The sequence below is a fragment of the Ciona robusta genome, chromosome 1, assembly GCF_009617815.1.
Source record: "Ciona robusta chromosome 1, ASM961781v2".
Classification (NCBI taxonomy): domain Eukaryota; kingdom Metazoa; phylum Chordata; class Ascidiacea; order Phlebobranchia; family Cionidae; genus Ciona; species Ciona robusta.
In genome coordinates, this window is record NC_143235.1 from 11,425,321 (window position 1) to 11,445,258 (window position 19,938).

Consider the following 19,938-nt stretch of genomic DNA (forward strand, 5'->3'; position numbering starts at 1 on the left):
TGTTTACACATGTGTGTCATGTTCATCTTTAGTACCTCATATATTGGAATACAGTTATTGCTGAAGAATATAATAGAGTGGGGGCAAGATGGAACATGTTTCCAATATCTTTTCCCGCCCCATTTGGGAATCAAACAAAAAATACTTAGAAAATTGTTTAATTCAGCCTTGTTAAAAAGAGCGATGTTATTTGTTCAAAACAGTTCAAGGGAAAATAGTTCTTACGGTTTCCCATCTTACCCCACCCTACTATATTAGGTAAAATTGCATTACTGTTTGATTAAACTTTATAAAAAGCTGACACCATTGTAAAAAGAATTATGCGTTGGTAATTGGTATACCCTTGATATACCCAGCTGTATACGCTTAAACAACTAAGTGGTTAGTTTTAAAGTTTGCATTATTGTCTTTTACTGGTACCATTAACAGGGAGTTAACAATTTCGTATTTTTCTTTTATTGAAACTCTAAATCAGCCTTTCTTAAACTGGGGTAAATTCCTCATATTTGGAGGGTAAATGAGCTACCAATCAAAATCCACATCAGTTGACAGGACAGAAAAATTGCACCATCGAAGTACTTTACCAAACGATTGAACAACTGATGGTGCCCAAATGCAAGCGTATCCGTCGCATTAAATGTAACTAATGTTTTCGCTTTTTAATAAATGAGCGCCATGTTACATATTGGGGTAAATCTGATAGGCATCTTTGTTAGAAGGGCAAAACATACAAAACAAAATTAAGAACCGCTGCATAAAATGAATTAAATCTTCGCAAGATGATTGTACTGTATTATAGTTTTTTTTATATAAAAAAATAACGTCAGTGTGACTCCAGGGAGTAGCAAAACACCCATTTAACAATATATAGTGGGATGGGGGAAGATGGGACACCTTTAGCGCATGATATCCAAATTTCCTGATCGTGTTTTAAACAGTTAACAACGGTCTATGGGAGTCATGAAGATACGGTTTTAGAAATCTTTGTATGTTCATTGTTTACTACCAAATGGGACGAGAAAATAGAAGGATAAGGTGTCCCATCTTCACCCGACCTACTATATAGGGTTCGGTAAGGGTGTATGGTTTGTATATATTCTTATTTCTCATTTGGTTACAAACATAGACTATTTACAGAACTATATAACCAGCCTCGTGATTTCTTAAACCATCGTTGTTAGTTGTTCAAAACAAAATTAGAAAATATCGGATATCCGTGTTAACGTTATTCCATCTTACCCCATAGTATACTCTACTTTCCTATTATACATAATATCTTATGTTTTTTGTATTATATATATCAAATATTATGAAAAAATTAGCTTACACATGGAATCCGAACATTGGCTTCTGTACACAAGGAGTAACAAAATTATAAATAGAATTTAGTTTTATTTTCCATTCTGTATCTTTCATTTACATTAAGTTAAGGTGAATGGTTTATTTGATATGAGTTAAGTTCATGTTTGAATAATGAACGAATGTACGAATTAATAACTTATTGCTTTGTCCTCGCGTATTATAACACGGATGTTCCGTTTCATGCATCACTTCGTATTCTTTGAGTGTTCTTTGTTTACTACCAAAATGTACGAGAAAATAGAATGAAAAGGTGTCCCATCTTCCCCCATCCTACTATATGTAACTTTGTGGTTGGTTTGTTCTGCGTGGCTGACAGACAACCGATTAGTGAAAAATGATGGAATAGACTCAATAGAACTATTCGTTAAGGTGTTTGCCAAATGAACACGTCCACAATGGTAGAAGCGACGAGCCTTGAACTGTATAGTCATCCAGGCCTGTGTTACAGGCCAACGCGCTATAAGCATTGTAACTGGGCTCCGATTTTACAGCCCTAATTTTAAACAAATAAACATGACATCTGTTCTTTTTGCTTACACTTTCCGGCAACCATTAAGTCGTTTACTTTTTTGCGCACTGAAAAGTCACTTCTGCATTTCGGTGATTTAAAAGTTTGTCTGATCCAATTGAATCGTCGATTTGGTTATATGAGTATGAGTTGAATTTTATTTTTATTTTTACGATTTCGTCATTGCAAATTAAAATAAATTATATCGAACACGAATTGAAGATTCCGGCGGTGTCGTTGGCTTGTGTGGTCGATCGATTATCATTCCTAATAAACCGGGCATGCATCCCAACAGACGGGCTCTGCAACCTGACAGTCGATGCAGTCCAAGCTTGCATATACAGCAGCTGCAAAAATATATTGCATGTTAGTTTACAGTAGACACTGTTATACGCCATCGAACCTGATTTCTTCTTTTAAATGTCGTATATAAAAAACAGTCGTAAAGAAAAAATACATTACTCTATATAACAGCACACGTGGAGCGGAGAGTTTAGTCTTTGGTAATTACTGAAACAGAGGCTATAGACATGGTTGCTTAAACATATTGCTATTTCTACTCATGTACTAAAAGACATTACGTTGTGTTCGTGTCCCCATTCCGGTGTAAAGAGCTTTAGCACAAATAGTTTCTTCTATTTCAGGCAAAACGTTTTCTCCAAGACACAAGTAAGCCACAGCTCGAATAGAAGCTTCCCGAAGAAGGGCTTGCGCGTTTTCACTGAAATCCGTCTTTGTCTGAAAGATAAACGTTGTTAGATTGGAGGAATGTTTCATATGGTATAGTAGATGGGACACATTTCATTCGAATTTCTTGTCCCATTTGGTACCAAACATAGAACATTCAAAGAATTGTAAAACCGTACCCTCACGACTCCCACACGGACCGTTGTTAGGTGTTTAAAACACGATATTTGAATACTATGTGCTAAAGGTGTCCCGTCTCCCCCTACCCTAACTTTATATATAGACTTTATATATAGATGCAATCCTGGCCTTATAGTATAACTTTATGCGAAATCCAAACCAATACAACATTGCCTAAACAGTGTGCCTTTGTTCGGGTATTAATATGTATATATATATAGTAGGTTGGGGAAGATGGGACACATTTTTATCTTATTTATTCTGCCCGTTTGGTAGTATACAAAGAATATTCAAAGAATTATAAAACTGTATCCTCACGACTCCAACCACGAGCCGCGTTATTCATTGTTAAAAACACGATCTGGATTTTTTGATGTTAGGCGATAAAAGTGTCCCATCTTCCCCCACCCAATATACTCTTATAAAGCCAATAAGAAAGTACAGAGAATCCGTATTCTTCCAAGCATATAGCAAACAACCTACCACAAGTGAGACATCCGTATCTTCAATAGGAGAACCCAAAACTGCCAACGAAATCGCAAGAACAGTGAAAGCAATTGATATTTTCATCTTGATTGTCTGATCCGTATATCTTATCGAACTTGGAATGTCTTTCCAATGAAGGAAGCGTTCTTATATAGAAAAAACGCATTTTCTACCAGATGGCGGCGGTCGTAACGGTTTACATTTTCATTACACCTTAACGACGTATGCACTTTGCACAGGGTATTTATTTACGTTGTTGGTGAGCTGTATAAACATAGACAGCTGTTTTCTGCGGCAATTTTTAATTTAATTCATAATTTTGCCGAAATGCATTGCAATTGACCTAATTTGTAAGGTATATATTTACCCAGCACTTTAACATTATTATATTTAAAGATCAATATTATTAGTTGTTTGTGTTTATTTTTCATTTGTTGTTTCTCCATCCAGCGATATTACCTGTATGTACAGAGAACTGTTACTTTCAAACTAAATTTTACGAATATTTCGGAAATTTCTTGTTTATTTTAGAAATTATATGTACACACTACAGACTTGAGGTTAGACTATTATAAGTACAATATTATATTTTTATAGAAAGCAAACACCTATATAGGCTATACTTGAACCGTATCGACTAGTTTTAATATTAATGTAGTTATCACACTAAACAGAAGTGTATAGGTCCATTACAATTCGTATTAGCCATTCCCATGGTACATTTTAAAAAACTGTCTTTTTTATTTACCTCGTAGTTTGGCCAGATTTAGCTTATGTTTAAAACGGGACTTGACTAAATTCCAATCATAGTTTTTACCGTTGTCCGTTATACACAACTTATATTTATATGTATAAATATGCGCTCAAATTTCCCAATATTTACTTCCATATGCTCAATGCTATTTCTTCGTTTGATTGTGGTCATTGACTGGTTACTGATGGTCCATAAATGTTCCACTTGTCCAAAATTGCTTTGAAATCTTCCGTCAGTGTACATTTTTCTTAATATCATGTAAATAGCAGCCCCGAGAATGTAAAGCCCTATTAATACCCCGATACTGATTTCTGAAAAATAATCAGGAAAACTGAATAAAAACTATTAAGCGCTAGACGGAGCAATATAATCGTGGTAAAAGCTAATTAGCATATATAATGACAATGTTATAGACTTTAGGTATAAACATTGGAATAACATGACTTTTTTGGCATCAGACAAGGACAATACAATAATTTACTAAGCGTAAAATAGCATACAAGGTATATGCTGATAAAACTTACCAAACCAATAAGTTGACAAACCTCTAGCATACGTTATTCCAACGTAAGAACCGAGTATGTAACATATCGTCAAAATACTTGGGTATACATAGCTTGGGACTTCGCTAGAACATTCTGCATTCATGTACTTTATTTGAGGTATTTCTTAAACCCAAAAATCTTACTGAAAATTGCTTGATTTGTACAGTGTATTAGATCATAGAATGCATTTTGTTTAATTGTCTTACGTCATAATTCGTCACATTTTTGTGTATTTTCCGTATAACTTTTCCGTCCCATAGATTTTGACTAAAATTGTTTTTCGGGTAAAACTTCGTTTTATTACACGCGATACAGAAATTCAGATATGGGAATGCTATATGTTACAAGAGATACAGGGAACAAGAACGCATGAAACTTATAAGTATTGGTTTTTGGAAGTACATTTTTAGGGACTTAGAGAACATTTTGGCCTGTGGTGATTTGAAAGGTCAAAGCTGCTTCGTTGGGATGGAGAAGCAAATACAGTAGGGTCAAACAGCGGCCCTGGGACCTGAAAGCCATAACCGCCAGTGGGCGATCGAGGTACCTGATTATACTGAGGCATACCCAAAGGATTCAGATAGGGAAACAGTGGGCTTCGTTGTGCTGGGTGTAAAACTTGAGGTGCTAACATCTTGTACGCGTCTAACGTCGGTTGAAGGCCTTGCTGGGTGTTGCTGTACATCGCTTGGGTATGCAGGTATGACATATAAGACCTGTATGCGTTTATGTCGATGTTCGGTTTTGGAGTCTGGGTTTCGTAAGACTCGTCGTTGTATTTTCGGTCGTGCCCATCTTCTTTCGTCCGTGGCTCTTTACGTCGATTTTCTTGGAAGCTTGCCAACGCTGACGTCATCTGTTCTGCTTGAAAGCGTTTCGTTCTAGCGAGTTCAGGATCTGGTGTTTCATTTTCTGTGACCGTGGTCATAAACGGGTTGATTTTGCAAGGCACAGCAGCTGGAAATAAAGTTTGCGTTTTAAAAATACCCTTGATTTTAGGGTAAACAGCAAACGAAAACGTGAAAGCACTATAGACGCCTACTTGTGATATTGCGTACGTATATGATACCTACTGTAGGGTTGGGTAAGATGGAGGTAAGAAGAAGATGGTGAATGTTTTAATTCTTTTGTACCTTTTCATTTGGTAGTCAACAAACAATATTTGCCGAATTATATACCCATATGGCCTCACGACCATAAAAGAACGTTGTTACTTGAACAGGAAATATAGAAAATTATGTGCTACAAGTATCCCACCTCACCCTACAGTACTATATACTCCTAATATTTCACTTACGCATTCTCGGGACAAGAGTTGGGAGTTGTACATTTGACACATGCTGCTGATGAAGACGATAGTTAGACAACTGTGTACAGAACATAGCATATACTGATGGGTCTATGGGGTACGGCCACGTCTGCCGTTGTCTTTTATCTTTCATTCTTCTATTTTGAAACCAAACCTGAAAAAATGAATTTGGATCAAGAAAATGAAACTTTTTATAATGTTAAGCATTTTGGATTGATATTTTTTACCAAAAAATAAAACTTAAAAAGTTTAATCTTGGGCGTATACCACCTACGAACTGCAATATGTATAGTTGGTGAAATAAGAGTAAATTCTTCGGAATTAAGCAATAACCCACAAAGTTAGATATATGGTAACTTGTAAGCAGGCACGAGGTCTTTGAAACAGAACACCTGTGTTATAACGACTGACGTTTTCCCTTTACACAAGAATAATTCTAATTACATTCATTCGTACGTATACATATGTACATCTTACCTTAATAGTTGCTTCCGGTAGGTGGAGCTCATGAGCCAACTCGCACCTTCGTGGCCTAGAAACATAATTTTCTCTCTGAAACTCTTGCTCAAGCGAATTTATCTGTTCGCGCGTGAATGCTGTTCGATAACGACGCACGTTCGCGCCGCTGTCGGATTGATTCGTGTCCGTGTATTGTGACGTCATAACCAAATCATTTGTTGGACTTGAATCGTTCTGAAAATATTTAAATATGTTAAGCTGTCCCATCTTATCCTGTGTTTTTTCGAATTTGTAAAATTTCACCTGTTGTGCGGATCGCTAAATAGCTCCTCGTGTGTTTTATTATATTTTATTAAATTGGTGTCAATTAATAAAGAAATGATAGTACTAATTCGTGGTACTACCCCAAAACCGTCATCTATTTTGATTTTGGGAATATTTTGCAATATGTGCTTAAGTGTCCAATCTCCCCCTACTATATAAAACATTTCATGTTTATAAACATTTTATATTCTTGTAACAAACTGGTAGTTTTAAAAGTTTGCATATGGGACACTCTTACTTTTTATATAACCCCTGATTACATAAAGACACGCTTATTTGTTTAGTTCTGGTGTGGCGGGGAAACGACAGTCGTTATAACATGGGAGTTTTGTTTCATACACCTCGTGCCGCTTATAAGTTATCACGTATAAATTTTGTATTTTCAATGTATGGCTTGACTCTTTAGGCAACCTATAAGGGACTATTGGATAAAGCCGATGCTGCTAAGTGTGTAGAAGAACATATTCGCCACAATGACAGATGCGTTAAGTCTCCAACCGATGTAACCTTTTTGCGATTCATTTGAATAATAATAAAGTAACTTACATCTTTTGAAACCGAGCTACAACCAGCTGTCCTGTTACTTTTCCTGAATTCGGTTGAAGTCTCTTCGTTACTTTCTTTCAATAAAGAGCTTTGAGCAACTTGCTTTCGCAAATACTCAAACTCTTCCCGACAGTCCTTTTCGGTTTTGATCGGAAGATCGGGTAATTTGTGCGTCGCTCCACCGCCTTCGTCACCTGCTGATCCCGCCGAATGAATTCGTTCTCTCGATCGATCGAAAAATGGCTGCTTCGGCCGCGATAGGTCAGTGGCTTCGTATTCGCTGCATTCACTCCGCTTGGTCGCCTCATTTTCATTCGCAAAGTCTTTATATATAGCCGTGTCGGAATCGCTTCGCTCGGAGTACAAATTCTCCCAGTTTTGTCGGCGCTTAAAATTTGTGTTTTCCATTTGGTTGTTTTGGCCGGCTAAACATGTACTCGTTGAAACAGAATCCAAAATCATGTTAAGAAAAATCAATTGAAAAGAAAGTTCAAACACTTTTCGACCAGCAGATATCTAATACGGCTTAATACCTTTAAGATAAAGATTTTAATTATTTTTAGGTTTATACAAATCGAAATGTTTTTTACATGTGTTTTTAGTTTGCAGACTTCATTACGAGTTTAACAATTTTAGTTACTCTAATAAAGGCTTGCTGTTTGTCTGTTCGTATACCTATTTCTATCCAATTATAACATGAAAATTCCCTTATGCAACACACTATAGACATGTATATGCATAATAAAACATTTCCTAAATGGTAAGAGTGGGGAAAGATAGGGCACATTCATTCTATTTTCCCGTCGCATTTGAGTAAACAAAGAACATTCAAAGAACTTGAACATTCAAGGAACTTGTCCGGCGCCGTGGCGTAGTGATTAGCGCGCCTGCCTGTAACCATTAGGTAATGGGTTCGAGGCTCGTCGCTGCTACCATTGTGGGCGTATGTGTCCTTGGGCAAGACACTTAACGACAATTGCTCCAACCCAGTGGTCACTAATGGGTTGTCCAAATTATCAGCCATACATAAAAAAATGAAAAAATCCCAAAAAAATAATCACCAACAAAGTAACATACATGGAGACTCGTAAGCTGGCACGAGGTGTTAAACCCGTGTGATAACTACTGTCGTTTTCCGGCCACGCGAGGATAAAGTAAGTTACATTCAACTACAGAACCGTACCCCCACGACTCCTATAATCCTATTGTTTAAAAAATAGTTAAATATTTAAAACACGATCGGGATATTTGAATATTATATGCGCTAAGGTATCCCATATTTCCCACAGTAATATATATACCAAACAGGTAAAAACATACCCACGCATCTCGTAAGTATGATACGTGCTTAAGATATTTAAATTCCTAGTCTTTGTCAGACCCTACACTGCATTAAAAATTAAATTGTCATTTCGTGGCTTTAATCGCATAATTTGTTTTTATTATTTAATAATACAAGTAAAAATTATAACTGCTTTAGGAAAAAACATAACATCAATTTGTTTATCTATCGATTACCATAACAAAGAACAAATACGTATTAAGCTAAGCTTAACGAAACCTTACTACCTGAACATAAACAAACATAGTACATGGTATTATTCCCTTTTGTAATTATTGCGAATTAAAGTAAAATTGCGACCACTTTACAATTCTAAATTATCCTTTATATAGCAATATGTTATATTACGACCGACGAATTAGGTACATGTATGAATACACCATTTCTGGTCAAACTCAGATTTCTAACTGAAGTATATTCTCGCTTGCCTTTGCGTTTATATAAGGTTTCTATTTTTTCTAGGGCGGTTTTAGAGCCAGAGCATCAGCATCCATTTAGCCTGGCGCCAAGAGACATAGCAAATTGACCGTATAAAATAACCAGCAGGCAGTAAAATGTGTCAATTTGAATCCGATCTCGTAAAACCGTTTAGCTACTGAACTGAGGCGAGAGATAGGGCAACGCTTATCGGCCTTTTCTTTTTTTATTTACAATAATTTGGATAATTTTTTTTAAATGGTATTAAATATGCGATTATTTTGTTGTTTATTTTTAAAGTAAATTGCCAACAGTTTTTAAATTATATACAAATTTTAAAATTCATTTAAAATATATTTTTCTCTTACCCGCTTTGTAAATTTAAATATATATATATATGGACGCTCTCCTTTTTTTGGTTTTAACCAAATTCGTAAAATTTTCATTTTAAAACTGATTCCATTATTGAGTATGAAACCTCTTTATGTTGCAATAAACCTTTTGTCGCGTCAATTTGGCGCCTAAAAGTCGTAAAACGACGTTAAAAATCACTGGTGGCATCGCTAAGAGTAAACAGAAAAGCGTTTAAATTTAAAGATGGTTTTCATTCTCAATAGAAGCTAGCCTTATATTGCGAGTGGCGCAATACTGTGTGTATCATAACTCGTCGTTCGAGCATTATTACTGTTCTATTCAAATCGTTTGGTCAAATAATACAGGCTTTAAATATATATGTCACGGCCATTTTGGTTAAACGCAGACATTTTATTTATTGTATGAATCAGTCAAACAGAATTTCCGTAATATTACTTATCAGGCTATAAAAAGATTCCGGCGTTAAAACTATGGTGTTAAAATTGATTCCAATCTTTTTAGTTTTATTTTCGTTTACATTTCTAATAAAACGGCATAACTATTGTGTCATCATACTAAAATTAACTCATTTTTTTATTCACCTCATTTTTTTTATTTTTTATATATCAAATTTTACTTACATAAATTCTAAATTATCATTGCACAAAATAAGTGAATATGTCGGGCACTGAAACTGTTATAATATATATATTGTTAAAGCTCTATGTTATTTGATGGTTTTGAAAACTACAGTCTCTAAAAATACTGCTAAAAAATCTGCCAAAAATACTACACCAAAAAACAAAAAAAATATTGTTATCGTACCTAAGTATATAGCAATAATAGTTTAAGCTAATGGGGTTAAACACAAGATATAATATAAAAAAAAAAAAATTTTATGCAAAAAAGTTTTTTGCTTTAGGAATTTTAACACCTATATAAAGGGAAGTGTTATCTGTTAAACGTCATTATTATTACACAATATTTTTTAATTTTTATTTTCTAATATTGTAATTATGTGTGGTAAGATGGGATGCATAGCACACATACCGTATTTCCTGAACATTTTTTTAACAATTAATACCGCTTTTGGAAGTTGCGAGAATATAGTTGTATAATTCTTTGAAAGCTCTTTGTTTTTACAAAATGCGACGATAAAAGGAAGTTAAAAACATGTACCATCTTACCCCGACCTTCCATATCACGTATATATATACTAATATACATCTTCAGTCTGATTTTACTACGAATAGGAAACATATTTTTCTTGTCGTAACTGAATAAAAACATGGCACATTGTAAAAACGTAAATTAAATGTATTTTGAATAATTAACAACATTCTTTTAAAATCGCGGGGCCATGTTTATATAATTTTATAAATATTACCTGTTTACAACCAAATGGAACGAGAAAAAACAAAAACACGCCTCATCTTACCCCACCCTACTATAAACCGCTTTTGTAAAAATATGATTTTATTATATACTGTCTTAAAAACTTGAACGCGTATTATAAAGTCTCAGGCTAAATAACACTGGAGTTTACAAATACCAATTTACATTCTAACAGCTGAACTTAACTAAGAAAATAATTCATATCTTTAACATGGCTTTTTTAACAGCTCATAATACATTGGCTATAAACAATAATTTGACAGTATGCTGTACACTGAATTATTAATGTAAATTCCAAAATTCAACTCTTTTTTTTTTAAATCGGAAACTGCTTGCCTGCTTGCTTGCAGCGCTTTCGATTCTACAGTGACGTGACAATGAGCATTGAGTTTGAACGCGAGCTTGTCTGAATAATTTAATTGTCGCCAGTTGCTTTTTCCATATTATCATAATTGCCTTTGCTTAGGCTGTCACGTGGGTTTATTGTTTAGCAACAATGGGCGTTATGACAGAACTGTTATACAAAAACTGAGCCTTTTCGCCCACTCAAATGGATAAACGAGATTTCAACCGCGTTGAAAATTTTAATCATTTATTGTTTGCAAAAATGATTGTCTGTTGTTGATATCTGTATATTTGTATAGAACTTTAAACTCTATTATTTGTGCGTAATTACGCTGACATGGGCGATAAGCCCAAAGTTTAATTGCCCAAATGCCATCACGCCTCGTAATTAGCGTTTTCAGCGGTTTCCTATACGATCACTGCTATATTGTGCTTTAAAAGGATTCTGATTTCTGAATGAAATCGATACGTCTATATTCAAATGGCAATTTTTATGCACTGGAATTTAATTTTAAACAAATTAAGCAATCTGCACACGAATTTAAAAGCACTTTTCTTTTGTTTATTATGTTTCTCCTTTATTATTATACACAGAAAATTTTATTTTGAGCCTAAAATACTTCGCATTGTAATATCTATACAAAATTATAAAACACACTTGATTGGTTTTATTACCAATACCACGTATATATTATGTGAAAGTTGTCCTCTAATATAGTAGGGTGGGGGAAGATGAGACACCCTTTTAATCTAATTTTTTTTCCAATTTAGAACAGTCAAAGAATTATAAAACCACACTATATCGACTCCCATCAACCGCTAAGAGTTTAAAACACGATCAGGATGTTTAAATATTATGTGTTTAAGGTGTCCCACTTCCCCTCACCCTACTATACACATGTACTTATAAACAAATTAATATTTTAAACTCTTAATATTTAACGTTACAATAATATATTTATTTTATTGAATAAAATTTATCATTATATACAAAAAAGTATATTTTGCAATCGTTTTGTGCCAAACACTAAAAACAGTTCTATATGGGGTGGGGGATAACGGGACACCTTTTCATTCTGTGTTTCGTCCCATTTAGTAATAAACAAAGAACATTCAAGAATTGTAAAACCCTACCCTTTCGACTCTTATGACCGTTGTTAGTTTTTAAAACACGGTTAGGATATTTGGATATTATGTGCTGAAGGTTTCCCACCCTCCTATATGTAAAATTTTATATATCTAACATACCGTGTGTACCGAAGCGTCCGAATGAAAAAAATGGCGTTTGGATCAGTATTAGACCGCAGTCAGTGTTACTTTGTCTGAAATCTTAATGTTTTGCAAGTTTGTTTTTAAAATTAACAATTTATAGAATTTTTGATTCAAAATAATGTAACATACAAGAGACAATTGTAGTTCAAATTATCTATTTTTCGAAAAGTGTATAAAATAGCGGCAATAATAACTTTATTAACTGTATTTTTCTCTTTGATTACGGTGGAGTAGATTTAGAAATATTTCAAACAAAAATACAGGATATATAGCGAAAACGATCCATTTATTCTCTTTGCACATTCATTCATATCAAATAGATTAAACGCTGGAACTTGGCACGCTGTTACATTGATGTTACCAAATTATAGGACGTTTAAAACAAAGAAAATATAAACAAACTTCCATGTAAAACTACCAGCTGGTGTCTAATGTGACGCCCACCGTTAAAGCGTCACGAACTACGGTTTAGCCAAAACAATTCCTTTGTTTATGTAAGCACACCTTAATTATTGTTTATAAAAAACGTAAACTATGAAGTGGAAATTTATATCGCAATTACAAGGGAATCCACTAATGAACGCACTCACCAAAATTTACATATCAAAACTCCCGCACTTTTTATATACGAAAAATGTTTTACCATTACTGACTTATAGCTTTCAGGGGTTGAAATAAGTCGCCATTTAAGACTATATAACGGGAGGCGCCATATAGGCTCAGGTTTTAATAATAACACGGCGCCAAGAATTGATTGGCAGTAAACTTGAGCGTTTGACCCAGACACGACACGCACATATTTACATAGCATATATAACTCGTAACTTAATGTACCAGCAGGTTAACTGATACGTATATACCGATGAGTGACAGCTACATTTGATATCATTTTATGCGACTGAAGACGCTTTTTCTATTGCGAGAAAAAAGAATACTCTATATTTGATCTTGCCTGTATACTGTTGAGAAAGATGGGACTCGTTAACACAAAATATTCCATATTTTCTGATCTAAGTAGTTAGCGACGCTCTTGAGGCTACATTTATATAATTCTTTAAATGTTCTCTGTTTACCACTAAATGCGCGAAAAAAAGAATAAAATTATGTACCATCTTACCCCAATCTGTTATATACATCTACAACTTGCGCAAATATACTGCCATAATTTAAAAGAGACCGACTACTGGACACTAACGAAACTAGTTCTTTTGATGCGACATTTATTTCAATTAGATAAGGTCCCTTTGATGTCACCGCTCCCTAATAATGGTGGCTCGATTGTAAAATTTCCGCCAGCGCAGAATTTACGATTTTTACTGTTGCTAATGGAATCCTATTCACTACAAATTTGTTGACACAAACCTTACAAAGGGTTAATATATGTAACAGGTATTTCCCATGTTCATAACCGTTTAGTCCATGAGTCTCATTTTCACCACATTTATTATAGGCATACCTTTTTGTTATTCGTCATATAAATGAGGCAAAAGCTATAATATCTCATATCCAATGCGTGTGCATCATATTGCACACATCGTATAAATACGTGCCTAATATTTAATATCTTTCCGCCATTGGATATTACGGAAACCATTCATTGTTGACACTTTGATGTAACTTTATGAGAAATTCGATTAAATTTACAATGTTTCCGTTCTTCTGTTAAATAGGTTCAGACAGGTGTTTTGGTAAAATTTTGGTATAAGTTGCACCACAACCTTATGATTAATCTAATTTACACGTGATTTGAAAATGACAATGTTTCAGATATTGCGATTCATTAAAACGCAAGATCTGTGCTTTTCTTTTAACTGTCACATTTCGAGATGATTGTCAATTTGAAATCACAGTCAAGCGTCTGGCTGTCGGATTCAATGTACTTCCCACTCACGAGCGTCACTTGGTGACATTTATTATCTCTCTCCGTCTGTTCCTTGCTCATTTTATCGCCCTGTGCGCCATTAAAGACCATTATTAAGCGAAAGGCAACCGATTTTTCGAGCTAAAAGGGGCCGAGCGTCGAAATGATACAATGTTCTGTGATAACCAATCACATAATGGAGGTTTATTTCCAACTTAGCGGTTTCTTGGCAAAAATATTGATTTTTCTGTGCAAGATATAAAATTTTGTTTTACTTGCTCTCTTTTGCTACCAAGTGGTATCGTGGTCCATTCAGTATTGTATTAATAGATTAAGTAAGCCATAGTGATACACATACAAATTTTATTGCTTTTTTATTCATTCAACATTAAACAAATCTGAAAAAATGTATTTGATAAAGCTGAGTCCGTATAACAACAATATTTATATAGTAGGGTGGAAGGGAGGGGGAGAAACAAAGATTATTTAAAGAATTATAAAACCGTATTCTCACGACTCCAATAGATCGTTGTTAATTGTCTAAAAAATGTTCAGGATATTTAAATGTTATGCTAAAGGTGTCCCATCTCCCCTTACAGTACTATTTTCCGATTCTAGTTTAAAGATGTTTTGAGTAATACAAAACACATGCTCTTTAAAAATAAAAACATTTGATTTTTTTAATGAATCTTAAATACATTTTTATTTAGTAAAGAACTTGAATTCAAATAAATAAACCGCATTTCAAACTGTTTGGTTTAAACATTAGTTTTGTTTTTTTAAAACAAAAAAATTGTGACCAACACGCTCATAGCTTAAACAAAGTTGAATCCCATGGTATATATATCATCTGCCTAGTTTAGTAAACGCCCCAATCTTATTAGAAAAAACGGCGCCACCTAGCGCAAACGGTCGTAACCGCATTCTCGAGAAATCTCTCCAATCAGAAACGAATCGAACGACATGCGTTCGGAGAAGCCAAGTTCGACGCTATCGCGCTTTTGTTCTATTGTTAAGTAACAATTAGCTTATATCTCAATGCATAGTCAGTCGATTGAGTAAAAACAATTTCCGGTTGTCAGGTTATCTTTTATTCAGTAATAAAATTAAGCGCACCAATTTAAATTTTCGTTTTTTAAAGATAAATTTATTTTGAATTTGAGGCTTATTACGTAGCAATGCTGCTGGTTGATTTTATTCGTCTTTCTTTGGTAATTTTAGCGTAAGCTAATGTGAAAATATACCCAAGGGCCGTAATCTATCTCTTCCTATTTAATTACCATATGTACTGTACATGACTTTAGGTAACTTAATATTAAAAAAACGAGAATGTCTATACATTAGCATGAAAAAATTATATAGAAAAATACCTTTGTCATTGGTTACCAATAAAGCTTTTTTTAATTAATGATAACAAGAAACAATAAACTGCGAAAATATAATGATATCACCTTAAGTTATGGACCCTACTTCTGAATCTTCTTATGCGTTAATTTTATTTATTTCAGTCTATGTTTATTAACTTTTAAATTTCTGACTTGTGCGTAATATTTCTATTTCCTTCCACCTATTACTCAAGAAATGGTTATGATGGCAAAACCAAGTCCAATTCAAGTCGGACGTGAATTTGTACGACAATATTACACCCTGTTAAACAAAGCACCAGAATTATTATACAGGTAGCTATGGGGGTTGAGACTTTATGTTCAAATGCGGGTGTAGTTTTTGGGGGTATACCTATAAATAGAATTGATCAACAAAGCAGTGTCAAGCCCCGACCTGCATCTTTTGGCCTAGATGTGGCTTGGTAACCAATGTGCTGGCTGCAATGGCAATGCTTCCACACTATTAAGACAAACAATTCTTACATTTTGTATGGTTACATTAAATTTAATTGTTTTCAATCTTCATTAAGCTTTTTAGTTTAATGCTGTAAACTTCAAAAAGAACGCTTAATTGTGACATTGCAGATGTTTGTCCTAAATAAATGCCTTTATTATGTTTTCAATATATACCACTATAACTCATACTAAACTTGTGGTTGCAGATTCTACAGTATGCACTCATCCTATGTCCATGGAGGCAGATACTGTAATGGGGAACCAGAAAAGCCAGTCATTGGTCAAAATGTAAGAATTAAAGTAATTCTTCAACTTAAAATTAAAATGTTGCATAACAGCTCTCCTCAGATGGTAGATTATTAGACTATTATTCATAAATTCTCACTCGTGCAGTTATTGACTGTTTGCTATTATTTAGAGAAAAAAAAATCAACAAACAGTGTAGATAAAATACTTGTTATAATGGTATATGGTTGCCAATACACCCATTATATCATTTCCATTTCATTTTAAAGGAAATCCACACCAAAATTGACTCGCTTGAGTTCCGAGATTGCCACACCAAGATTCGACAAGTCGATGCCCATTCTACCATCGGAAGCGGGATTGTTGTCCAGGTTACTGGAGAACTTTCCAACAGTGGAATGCCTCTGCGTCGATTCATGCAAACGTTCGTGCTTGCTCCTCAGGTTTGTTATTTCTTACTAACTTTTTTCTTTGAGCACTCAATGGATAACTGCATCAAGGCAGGGATAGTAAAACAAGTTTAGTTCTAATGATTACTGATTAATGTAGTGCAGAATGTTCCAGTGTAAGCTTGCCTACCTACTCTCTATTTGCCATAGGGTGTATGATTTGTTCTGTTGTCCACGATACAACTTTGCATTGGACAAAAAATGACAATTTATAATTCGTTTTATTACTATTTATAGGGGGACAATCCTTACAAGTTTTATGTCCACAATGATATTTTCCGTTACCAAGATGAAGTGTTTCATGATGATCAACAAACTGATCGAACAGATGACGAAACAGGTAAGATACTCAAGTGTGATGGTGATTTTCGTAATTTAGCTTTCACGTGTGTCGTAGTTTAACCTTCACATTCTTCGTAGTTTAGCCTTTACGTACTTGGTAGTTTAGACTTCACCTGCGTCGTAATTTAGCCTTCACGTGTTTCGTAACTTAGTCTTCACGTACGTCGTAGTTCAGCCTTCACGAACATTGTACTTTAGCCTTCGCATGCCATGCCTCTAAAGTAAGCATACACAGAGGCGTTTTTCGCCCCCCCAAGATTGGTACAACAAAAAATTGGACGGCCATGCCTGCGTGCGAATCAACGTAATAAACTTTATTTACCCGTAGACCGTTGTCACTTCCATTTTTGGTAAAAATGTTAATTCACCCTACATACCGCCAAGCAAAATTGACTTATCAAAATACTAAAACAAGTGTCCCTGCAAATAATAAGCAGTTTCTTTAAAATATTTCAACAAACAGTTCCTGGTCCTGATTCAGAAGAAGAGAGTGAGGCCATCGCTTCAGTCACGGCGTTCCAGGACACTTATTATAACCAAACCAACAATGAGGAAAATGTCAATGGATTGGAGCAACAGGTGAAGAACATGAAAGTTGAATCACCCGAGATCGAACAACCAGTTATTGAACCTTCACCAACTCCTTCACCTGTTCCTGATGAAAGAGAGGTAAGGACGTTAGTTAGGGTGTTAGTTCCCCAGTTCACCTTTAGTATGGGATGCCGAAGAGACGAGATAATTATATTTTCACAAAACTGTATTCACATTTCCACTTTTAGATGAATGAATGTTTGTAACTTATTCCCACCATGGGCGTAGTAATGTTGTTATTGACTGTCCAGTCAACCCTAGCATTACACAGAAAAAGATAAATTACATTCTTGTACGCCACCCATTCTGTATTTTTTCTGTTTCGTGCATCTCGTTTCTGCTCGAGATTTGCCATAGAAATGTAATTTCTGGATGTTTTTGGCCTGTTTGTACAGTTGTCAATTTGGACAGCTCAAGCAGATATAGTTTACAGTTGTAGCAGCATTAGGCCTTGAACTCATACCTTTTGATAATTGAACCCCCTTTCCTTACAGCCTACCCCACCCCCTACCACCAATACACTTGACCCATCCCCCGAACCCCCTCAAGAAGAGATTTCCGAACCCCCACCCCCATCCAAACCCTTCTCTTGGGCAGACCTTGCATCAAAGAACACCCCAGCACGAAGCAACACACAGCAAGGAACAGTTGTTAAAGCCCCACCAAAGGTAGTTAAATTATTGTTTTTTTTTGTAAAGTGTAAATTTATCTTCGTGATAAACAGTATAATGTGGGTAATATGAAAAGGATAAACATTTTGAGTGCTTCATCCTGATTGTTGATAGGTTTTTGCTAACTATTGTGAATTTCGTGTTTATTAAATAAAAAATTTATTTATCATTGTTTATTATTAATTCCAAAACTTTAAACGCAATGCAGCCTGAGCCAGTTGAACCCGCTGAGTCAGCACCAAAACCTCCGCGTCAGCCTCGGCAGAATCAACGCTTCACTGCACCCAAGGAAGAAGAACGAGCGTATGGTGATCGAAACGATGCAAGAAGACCCAGAGACGCACCAAGTGGTGTGGTTCGTTACCCTGACAACCAGCAGATCTTCGTTGGAAATTTACCAATTGACATCAAGGAGGCAGATTTAAAAAATCATTTTGCAGGTTACTATTCACAATACATATGCATTGCAACTTGCAGTCGATAGTACATACTGCATAAATAGTAGTGAGATAATGGTTTTACAAATATTAAATTATATACAAAAGCTTTTTTCTTCTTCCCAGTGTTCATATTTTTACAAAATTGTAGATAAAAAATGGTGTTCCACATACTAACTTAAACTGTACAAGTGTATTAATAATCTGGAATACAAAATTGTCTAATCAGTAATCATGTCCTTTTTGTGCTCAACTAAAAACCCATGTCATTTCATAGAATTTGGAAATGTACTTGAAGTGAGAATCAACCACTCACATTCTAACAACCCAAGCTTTGGATTTGTCATATTTGAGAGTCCTAGTGCTGTTGAAAAAGTGCTGGAGATTATGGTAACTATTATGTTTGTTTTGAAGTTTTAAATAAACAATGGTTACCTTTTTGAGGGGTGAATTTTATTGCAATAATACCTAGTTTCTTTGGACGGTATACACAAAATTTATTTTCAACAAATAGAATATATTATGAAGCACTCAAATATATTATACTATTTATTTACATATTTAAATTAATCTAACACCCAAAAACAAACTTTCTTAGCCGACACAATACAAAAACAACCAACGCATTAACATTGAGGAAAAAAAGCAACGTAATGCGAGGGATGCACGTCGTGGTGGGGATCCACGCAGAGGTGCTGGGGACAACCGTGCGCGTCGTGGTGGTGGTGCGCCTCAGATGAGGCGGGACAGACAAGGGTCTCGAGACGATGGTCGCAATTACAATGCAAATCGACGATAATATTCAGCAATTTTACTATTTTATACAAGCGAGTTCTCGTTGCATGGTATAACAGCTGAATAAGAAGTTATCTTTTAAGTTCATTCATTTCAGGCTTGCTCAGTACTCCCTTTCACACTGTACCACGCTTTTCCTTCCACAATGGATGTAACTATCGTATTTATTCAAGACCCACCTTTTACCAAGCTGTAAATCCGATTCAAGCTTGTAAAATGTCAAAAACAACGATAGGAAAATGTTAAAAACGTTAATAAAGTATCGCACTAACATTTATGTAAACAATTCGATTACTGTTAAAGAAAGATCTCCAATGAGTGTCTGTTGTTCTTTTGAGTCCTAATAAAGGCAATAATATTAATTATTCATCCTACAGAACAGAAGTCAATGGTCTGTCGTCTAAATTAGGGTATGTAAGT

General features: G+C 34.9%; 4 protein-coding genes across 4 annotated transcripts; 1 reads left to right on the plus strand and 3 right to left on the minus strand.

The window, feature by feature from the left end:
* Positions 1-2,007: 2,007 nt before the first annotated feature.
* On the minus strand, positions 2,008-3,355 carry LOC149743192 (uncharacterized). The gene is made up of 3 exons (XM_089872562.1): positions 3,221-3,355; positions 2,452-2,608; positions 2,008-2,217 (listed from the first exon to the last, which is right to left on the minus strand). Exons 1-3 carry the CDS (start codon positions 3,305-3,307, stop codon positions 2,138-2,140), a joined length of 324 nt encoding a protein of 107 aa, XP_089728688.1. The 5' UTR covers positions 3,308-3,355; the 3' UTR covers positions 2,008-2,137.
* A 189-nt stretch (positions 3,356-3,544) lies between these two features.
* Positions 3,545-4,769, minus strand: LOC149743193 (uncharacterized). The gene is made up of 3 exons (XM_089872550.1): positions 4,502-4,769; positions 4,107-4,288; positions 3,545-3,682 (listed from the first exon to the last, which is right to left on the minus strand). The coding sequence occupies exons 1-3, from the start codon at positions 4,623-4,625 to the stop codon at positions 3,644-3,646; spliced, it is 345 nt and encodes a 114-aa protein (XP_089728676.1). The 5' UTR covers positions 4,626-4,769; the 3' UTR covers positions 3,545-3,643.
* Positions 4,770-4,795: 26 nt separating this feature from the next.
* LOC149743194 (uncharacterized) lies at positions 4,796-7,690 on the minus strand. Its single transcript, XM_089872537.1, has 4 exons — positions 7,161-7,690; positions 6,309-6,524; positions 5,820-5,985; positions 4,796-5,479 (listed from the first exon to the last, which is right to left on the minus strand). The coding sequence occupies exons 1-4, from the start codon at positions 7,620-7,622 to the stop codon at positions 4,929-4,931; spliced, it is 1,395 nt and encodes a 464-aa protein (XP_089728663.1). The 5' UTR covers positions 7,623-7,690; the 3' UTR covers positions 4,796-4,928.
* A 7,925-nt stretch (positions 7,691-15,615) lies between these two features.
* LOC149743195 (ras GTPase-activating protein-binding protein 2-like) lies at positions 15,616-19,804 on the plus strand. The gene is made up of 9 exons (XM_089887202.1): positions 15,616-15,825; positions 16,194-16,275; positions 16,503-16,676; positions 16,920-17,022; positions 17,488-17,693; positions 18,110-18,283; positions 18,495-18,726; positions 19,001-19,113; positions 19,322-19,804. The coding sequence occupies exons 1-9, from the start codon at positions 15,728-15,730 to the stop codon at positions 19,520-19,522; spliced, it is 1,383 nt and encodes a 460-aa protein (XP_089743328.1). The 5' UTR covers positions 15,616-15,727; the 3' UTR covers positions 19,523-19,804.
* The last annotated feature ends 134 nt before the right edge of the window (positions 19,805-19,938 follow it).